The sequence below is a fragment of the Acanthochromis polyacanthus genome, chromosome 23 (genome assembly GCF_021347895.1).
Source record: "Acanthochromis polyacanthus isolate Apoly-LR-REF ecotype Palm Island chromosome 23, KAUST_Apoly_ChrSc, whole genome shotgun sequence".
Lineage (NCBI taxonomy): Eukaryota > Metazoa > Chordata > Actinopteri > Pomacentridae > Acanthochromis > Acanthochromis polyacanthus.
This window is the reverse complement of record NC_067135.1, coordinates 12,441,446-12,449,701: the sequence shown is the minus strand read 5'-3', so window position 1 is coordinate 12,449,701 and position 8,256 is coordinate 12,441,446. Positions and strand designations below refer to the sequence as shown.

Here is an 8,256-nt window from a genome sequence, read left to right as displayed (position 1 = left end):
CAGTCCAGAGCAATGGAGAGTGTGGAAAAGAGGTGAAGAAGCGTGTATAGGCAGGCTGGAACGGCTGGAGAAAAGTGTCAGGTGTGATGTGTGATAGAAGAGTTTCAGCTAAAATGAAAGGAAAGTTTTACAAAACTGTGGTGAGACCAGCCATGTTGTTTGGTCTGCAGACAGTGTCCCTGAGGAAAAGACAAGAGGCAGAGCTGGAGGTAGCAGAACTGAAGATGCTGAGGTTCTCTTTGGGAGTGACCAGGATGGATAGGATCAGGAATGAGTACATCAGTGGGGCATGTCCAGAGGAGAGAGAGTGAATATATTGGTAGAAGGATGCTGAGTTTCCCACTACCAGGCAGGAGGCCTAGAGGAAAACCAAAGAGGAGGTTTATGGATGTGGTTAAAGAGGACATGAAGGTAGTTAGTGTGAGAGAAGAGGATGCAGCAGACAGGGTTAGATGGAGGCAATTGATTTGCTGTAGCGACCCCTGAAGGGAAAAGCCGAAAGGAAAAGAAGAAGAAGAAGACAAAGAAAAAACATTATGTATTATTTATACTATGATTTGTAAACCTGTTGCAGCCATGGACTCAGAATAAAACCTATTATTCTCCAAAAGATTTTGAATCATTTGTTTAAAAAAATTAACTTAACCTCAGGATGCTAGCTTTACATTAGCATGTTGTTCGTGTGAACCACAGCAGTTTTATTTCCGCAGCGAGGTGAGGAAGCGAGTACATCTCTTGCTGAAACTGACTTGACGTCAAAGTGCACCAACACATCATGGAGTTCACATCAGCCTGCCTGGTGATCTGTAAGTAACTTGGCTTTTTTCTTCACACGCAGCTTTTTCGCAATGTAGAGTCTTGTTTGTGTACAGTCTTTTGTTGTGGTTGGAGTCAGCAGCAGAGTGACAAAGTTGTTGACTTGTTTGATCTTTGAAAGACTGCATACAGATGAAGTTAATACGCAAAAATACGTTTATGTATAAAAATGCAGTAAATATATATTTATTGTTCATTGACTAAAAAGCAGTAAATAAGGCCAAATATTTTAAAAAGCTTTGACATCAGAAACTTGAAGGCACTTTTAGGTTTAAAAACAATCATTACTAATTTTTTGAAAATATTTACAAGAACTTTCATACCAAATTTGGGGGATTTGTTTCCTAAATAAAGCTTTTCAGGGAAACTTTTAAGGAATTATTGGAATTTTCTTCTTGAAGGTTTTGCAAATTTTCAGAAATTTCAGGAATTTTTTTGCTGAATTTTTGGATGTCTTTCAGATGAGGAAACAATATTTTTGATGCCTGTAAATGAGGAACATGAGGGTTAAAAGTGTAAAATGTAACTTAAACATGTAATTAGAATGATTTAAAAAACATGCTTTTTGAGGAATACGAAATGATAAATACTTTTCAATACAAAGATATTGCAATAAAATGACCTCACTGGTCATTTTTGACCCACTCATGCATCTAAAGGTTAAACACCATGACAAGGAAAATGCAATTTTTTCAAAATCTGTAAAATGTGGTGAATACTTAAACAACCCCACAAGGAAACCGTATGTTTTCAGTCATTGATTCAACAAAAAGATCAGATGTGTTTGTCTTCTGTGCAGAAAAGTAAGTCAGTCTTTGGCATTAGAGGCTAGTTGGCACTCAGAAAACAAGCACAAAGGAGATTCTGCCTGATGGTTTTGTTTGTGCTTGAATCAACAGCAGCCACTCTGAGCATCCTGCCAGACAGATCCCAGTTTTTCCGGTATGAATCCTTCTCTTTGAGCTGTTCGGTGCCTGACAACTCCAGCGACTGGAAGGTGTTGAGGAACACTTCCTCTAAGAACTTTGTTCAATGTGGGGACAATTGGGGTCAACCAAATGGCTTCATGTGCAACAACAGCAACATTTACGCCTCCGACACTGGACAGTACTGGTGCCAGTCCAAGAAGGGCGAGTGCAGCAACGTCCTCAACGTCACTGTGCACAGTAAGGACACGTCAGAAACATGCACGAAACACGCCGTTCATTGAGTTAAATTAAAGATGTAGAGATACAAAACTCATGTTTACATTTAGAATTAATGGTATGAAGCAGTACATGCAAACCTTTTAGTGTAGAAACATACATAATTCACAAATTCTGCCTTTTTGTTCAATTTTACAAGGACCAACTTTATTTCTACAGCATCATCTGAAACAGGAGGTGCTTTATGAGATATTAAAACAATGAAGAGCAAGTCTGACTATGAGCTACAAAAAAGCTGGAATAAAATAAGTGATGGTTTATTCTTCAAAGCTTCTAGCAAATCTCGTAGCAAAGGTGTCAGGAAAAATATACTTTAAAACAGAATATAACAGAAAATATCTGCAAAACAATTCTATTTTTAGTGGGTTTAAATGCAATAAAACAGTGTAATTCAACCGTCACACATTATAAAAGCATGAAATACACAGATTTCTGATGTATATATTAATCACATTGCTTTTGCCATTAAATTCATACCTTTTTTCTGTGATTTTACTAAATCCAAACCTACCAACTGTGGAAAACCTGTAAAATAGCAGCTATAAAAAAAAAGTTTATTATTGTTGATATTTTCTTCCAAATAATGGTAAATATCCGAAAAATAAATATATTTTTTGCAGTGTCAAATATACATTCAATTTACATTCAAACACTGTAAAAGAACAATCTAGCATTTTTATTTATTTTTTATTTATATTATTATCTGCTATTCTCTACGAAAACAGGGCAAATTTGTAAAATTGCCATTTAAAACAAATAAAGTAAAAAATAATTTACCTTATTTTTTTAGCCCTGGATATATTTTCTAAATAACAGCAAGTGTCTGTAATATGAAAAAAATTTAAAAAGGAAGATTTTTTTACTGGTTGAAAGCCACAAAATCACAAGCCAGTGCAAATTTCTAGTAACGTATTGTAAATCAACAACTTGACAGATTGCAGTTTGGGTCTTTTTTATGTTGTTGTAACTTCATTTTCAGACAATCAGACACTGTAAAAGAATAAATCACCCATTTATGAAAATACAGATTTCTGGACATTATCTACAGTTTTGTTGTTTTATATGGTTAAAATGGACATTTGTAATCTTCTTCTGTGATCTTACTAGTTATTATCTGTAATTTAACAAAACAGTGACAACCTCTAAAATCAGAGAGTTGTTCAATATATTATAATTGAAAAATGCTTTTCAAAACATATTTTTTTACACTGTAACATATTTGTTTCAGTCAATATTTCATTTTCTGGTGAATTAATCAGCATAAAGCAGACATAAAATTAATATATAATTGCATCATCCATCCAGGCATTAGTGTATCAGCAGGTTTGTGTTCGTCCTGCAGCCGTGTCTCAGAACTTCATCTTGTTTGGCTTGTTCTTTAAATCATCAGATGTTTACGATGCTTTTCCTTGTTTGTCTTTGTGTATTGCAGCTAACGTTGTGATCTTGGAGAGTCCTGCATTACCTGTGATGGAGGGAAGCAAAGTGACACTTCGCTGTTCCTACAAGGAAAGATATGACCAGGATTCTTCATCTGGTTTCAATGCTTCATTCTACAAAAATGACGTTTTTCAGGGAAATCACACTGGAGAGATGGTCCTTCCAGTTGTGTCCAAGTCCCACGAAGGGTCCTACAAATGTGGACACCCAGTAAAGGGAGTGTCACCATCAAGCTGGCTGACTGTGAGAGGTAAAGATGACGTTTCAACCCCCCATAACTCATCATTTCTGGGTTACATAATGCATTTAGTAAAAGAAGGATGAATAATTGTGCATTATTTGATTAATTTATGTAATGGTGGACTAACAAACTTTACTCTGCTGTTGTGACTTATTATTGCAGACCTAAAGCTGGGAACAAGAGTATCCATACACCTTAAAGACGACGTATATCACAGCAGTCTGAACTTTCCAGAGACTCCTTTGTCTTTGTCACAGAAATGCAATCATGCATTTTGGTTTCTTCATAGATACATTATCTGTCATTTGGAAAAATACCAAAATCCATCATTAGAAACTCAAGACTGTCATGACATACGTGATCTGTATAGGTGTATGTAAACTTAAGTTCAAAATAACAAAAGAAGAATATGTATGAGAAAATGCAGATAGATTTGATTCTGTGGCTTCACCCACAGGAAGCACGTGACCGAGCAAAAGCTCACAGAGCAGAGTGGGAGGGGATTTCCACAGTATCGTTGTTTCTAAGTTGGCAAGACCAATGAAAGCACTGTGAAGAGAGACTATTAAAAACACAGACACTTATCAATGGGAATCAGAGTTTCTGTGAAGCTCAAACTGTGTGAAGGATGCCTAAGAACATCAAGCTTGGTGGCATGTTCTAAGAAAAGAAACCTTTGATTACATTTCAATACAAAACTGCAAGTTAAGACTTTAATAAAGAACATGAAAAGAAGTCCGATGAACTTCAGGGAGAACATTCTTTGTTCAGATGCAACCAGAGTTAATTTGTAGGGCTCAGATGGAGTCCAGCTTGTTCAGTGTGAACCTGACCAGAACTACCACAGTGAATGCATCGCCTTGACAGTGAAGCACGGAGGAGGGAGTGTGATGATATGAGGCTCATGAGTGTGAAAGGTGTTGGGGAGATGACAGTTATAGATGCACCATGACTGTCAATAAACCACAATTCAGATGAATCCAGTAGAGAAATTTTAAGCAACACAACCCCTTTAGCAAAGTCTGAAAAATGACAGAACATCTCTAGAAATCAGATATCCTCGATGTTGTGGAGGACTGAGTTTGTCAGCAGCTGGTGATGATCAACAAAACTCTCATGTTTCCTTATTTACAGTCAAAGCTAAGCGTACAACCACCTCTGCCACGCCCACTCATCCTCCTGGGATAACTCCTATCAATCTGGTGTCTTTCATCCTGCTGTTCATCCTCTACACTGTCATACTCATACTGTGTGTCTACGTGATGAGAAAGCTGGCTCAAGGTAAGAGAAAGTCAGTGTGAAAGTGTGAAAATCATGTAATTTGTCATTTATAGATAGATAGATAGATAGATAGATAGATAGATAGATAGATAGATAGATAGATAGATAGATAGATAGATAGATAGATAATCTGCAGCCACAAGGTCATTGTAATTACTCAGGTTCTTAAATTTCATGTTACATCATTCACTAATTGTTAAGAGAGCTGAACTGAAGCTTAGTCTAGTGTAGGCAGAATTAGCTTAGCTTGTAAAATAGCATTGCTTTTAAACCGACAACTCAATAAGGAAAGTATAGTATGAGTTGTCGGTTTAAAAGTAACGCTGTTTTATAGTAAGAAATGACAAAATGAGCATAATCCAACTAGCTTAGCTTCACTTAACTTAGCTTAGTTTAACTTAGCTTAGCTTAATTTAACTGAACCTAGTCTAACTTAATGCAGTTTAACTTATCTAAACACAGATTTGCTTAACATTGCTTAGCATAACTTACTTAGTGTAACTTAATTTGCCTTAATTTATCTTAAATGAGCTTAAATTAACTTAGCTTAACTTAAATGAACTTAGCCTAACTTAGCTTAGCTTCACATAAGTGTAATTTAGCTTAATTTGTTGTACCTTAACTTATCGTAACTTAAGTTAACTTGGCTCAACTTAACTGAGCTTAGCTTAGTTTATCTGAGCTTAATCTTGTTCTCCTCAGCTGGGATTCATTCTTCAAAGGTGGCTGAATGAGTTCACAGTAACGTGGTGCTATCAGGCCAAAACAATCCTGTCATCCACCTAACTCTGTAATTCCAGTGAACTGCTTTCTTTCCAGTGAAAGCTACGTGGCCTCGTTTCTGCTTTCTCGTTATAGTTTTCATCTTTTAGTTTAGTTTTCTGTGTAAAATCATTTTTATATCGCATCACATACGATTAAAGGTGAACATCGTAAGATTTTTATTGATGATATTCATGTTCTGCTTACTGTATTATTCTGTCACGACTGTCTAACAGTATTTTGAAAAGCTGACATCTGTTTATGTTTTATTGTTTGACTCTTATGTTTTATTCTAAGTTATTATATGTGTGGCTGTGCTTGCCTGACATTACTGATAAAACAGAAACCACAAGCATGAGAGCAAAATATTATTTGTGTCCGTGGTCAGCCTGATTTTGGTCACATTGGGTGACGTCCACCAAGGTTGCTATGGTGACAAACTGAAAAGGGGGTCAGGCTCAATGCCAGGAAACCAGGGTCAATTTTGTCATACGAGCTGGTTGTGGCCGGCGAGGTAAAGTGTTGATTTGAAGATTCATCTCCTGAGAGAACTGACCTTGAGGAACAAACTTTCACATCAGACCTTCCAGCAGCTGTTGATTTATTTCAAACTGAATCAAAACAGATAATATGATCTAAACTGTGATGGTTGATTTAACAAGGTGAAGTCAACAGTAGAACAGAAACATTGATCAAAAAATTAAAAAAAAAGAAGCAGAAAGTAAATAAACAGAAACTAACACTAAATGGCACACTGGAGCCCCCTGCTGGAGACACTACATCAGTTCAGACACAGATTTAGTTCATTTATTTTTTATTTGGGATCCAAAACTAACCTCTGTAAAAGGTTTTAGGGCACAGATGGCAGGAGCTTCAGCTGCAACTTTGTCAAAATAGCAAAAAGCTGGAACCTTTTTTGCCACTCAGATAGCTCAACCAGCTGAGAAGGCAACCCATAAACATTGGCTGTAGTCCCTGATGCAGCAGCCTGGGTTTGATTCCAGCTCACGGCTCTTTACTGCTGGTCTTGCCACTGCTCTTTCCCCTTTACTTTCCTGTCTGCCTGTCAAATAAAGCCCAAATGGCCAAAAAAACAACTTTAAAAAAAAGTTGGTGAAATAGATATAGTTATATATACACTCACAGGAATATTTTAGCGTCACAATACCCACTTTGTTTGAAAGTTTTGCTCTTTTATCCATTTTCAAGGTCTTATCATGAGAAACAGGACTTCTATTGGAGACATTCAATCACTTAGATCTGCTCAAAGCTATTCTGTTTGTGTCTTCACCGAAGTTCATGACTGTAGCAGTTATATTTCTGGAGATATTGTACACTTAAAATGGATTCTCACTTCAGACGTTGTTTTGATGGTGAAAATGCAAAAACTCTCGGGTATGAAGACATATGAAATTCTCAAAAATCTTTTATTTTGGGTCCCCAATTACAAATTGGGTGATGTAAGAACACTAAAATGACTCGGACTGATCCAGGTGAAATGCAAAAACCTAAAGAAGTGCTGGTATGGAATTAACTGTAATTTTAAACATTTCTGTTCTTGATGCAGCTCGAGCTAAATACAGAGTTTCTCGTGGGCTGAAATGATGAGAGGAACAACAACATTTTACTCTGAAGAAGACAATCATCTTTTTTTAAAAAAAATACATATTTAGTATGACATTAACTTCTTCTTATAATCACTTTGCTGGCACAGCGTGATGCATTCATGACATAAGATGCTTCAAACTGATATAAAGATGTCACCTATTTGATAAGCTTGACTTAAACATTATGCTACTTGCATTTGTTATTCTAATGTTACAGTGTTAATCTCTGCTATTGCTTAATAAAGATGTTGACTTGGTTGTCTGTATTTGTTTTGCAATTTCTTGTTTTCTTGTGAGGACTTTCATTAGTTCATTATTATTATTATTATTATTATTATTATTATACAGGAAATATGTAAACTTTTTTTAAAACTACACAAATTTTAGATAAATGGAAATTATTAGAGAATTTCATCTGAACTTTTTTGGGCAGAAAATGAGATTTATTTGTTGTATATTTTTAATTCTTGTGTTTATTGGAGTTGAGCATCACATTTTGTCAGAGTTTACCTCGGTGGAAGATTGCTAATTTATCAAACCAAATGCATTTATTGTCAATGTCAATTTTATGAAGTTTGACAGGAAAACCTGAATTTTGCATCAGCAAGGCGACTCTAAAGCAGATCAGCAAAGAAACTGGATGTTTAAGATGCAGTATTCAAGCTGTTATAAATTAATCTGAAGAATTCGAAGAGGCAACAGATTAAAAACATGGGTGTAAGGTCAAGAAAACTGTGTTTCTCAGTTAAGTCACCCATCTGGCAGCTTCATCTAGAAGTTGATCCTCTTACAGTGGAAAAAGATTAAACAAAACACGGAATTTTTCATTTTATTTCAGAGATTTTTCAGCTTTTTTTTCAAATGCATGAAAATATCCAGCGAATTCCAACATCAGATGGTGAAT

The 8,256-nt window shown here is 35.9% G+C and overlaps 1 protein-coding gene across 1 annotated transcript; it reads left to right on the top strand.

The window, feature by feature from the left end:
- The first annotated feature begins 749 nt into the window (after positions 1-749).
- Positions 750-7,618, top strand: LOC110949512 (low affinity immunoglobulin gamma Fc region receptor II-like). Its single transcript, XM_022191623.2, has 5 exons — positions 750-806; positions 1,716-1,982; positions 3,454-3,711; positions 4,837-4,983; positions 7,313-7,618. The coding sequence occupies exons 1-5, from the start codon at positions 776-778 to the stop codon at positions 7,348-7,350; spliced, it is 741 nt and encodes a 246-aa protein (XP_022047315.1). The 5' UTR covers positions 750-775; the 3' UTR covers positions 7,351-7,618.
- The last annotated feature ends 638 nt before the right edge of the window (positions 7,619-8,256 follow it).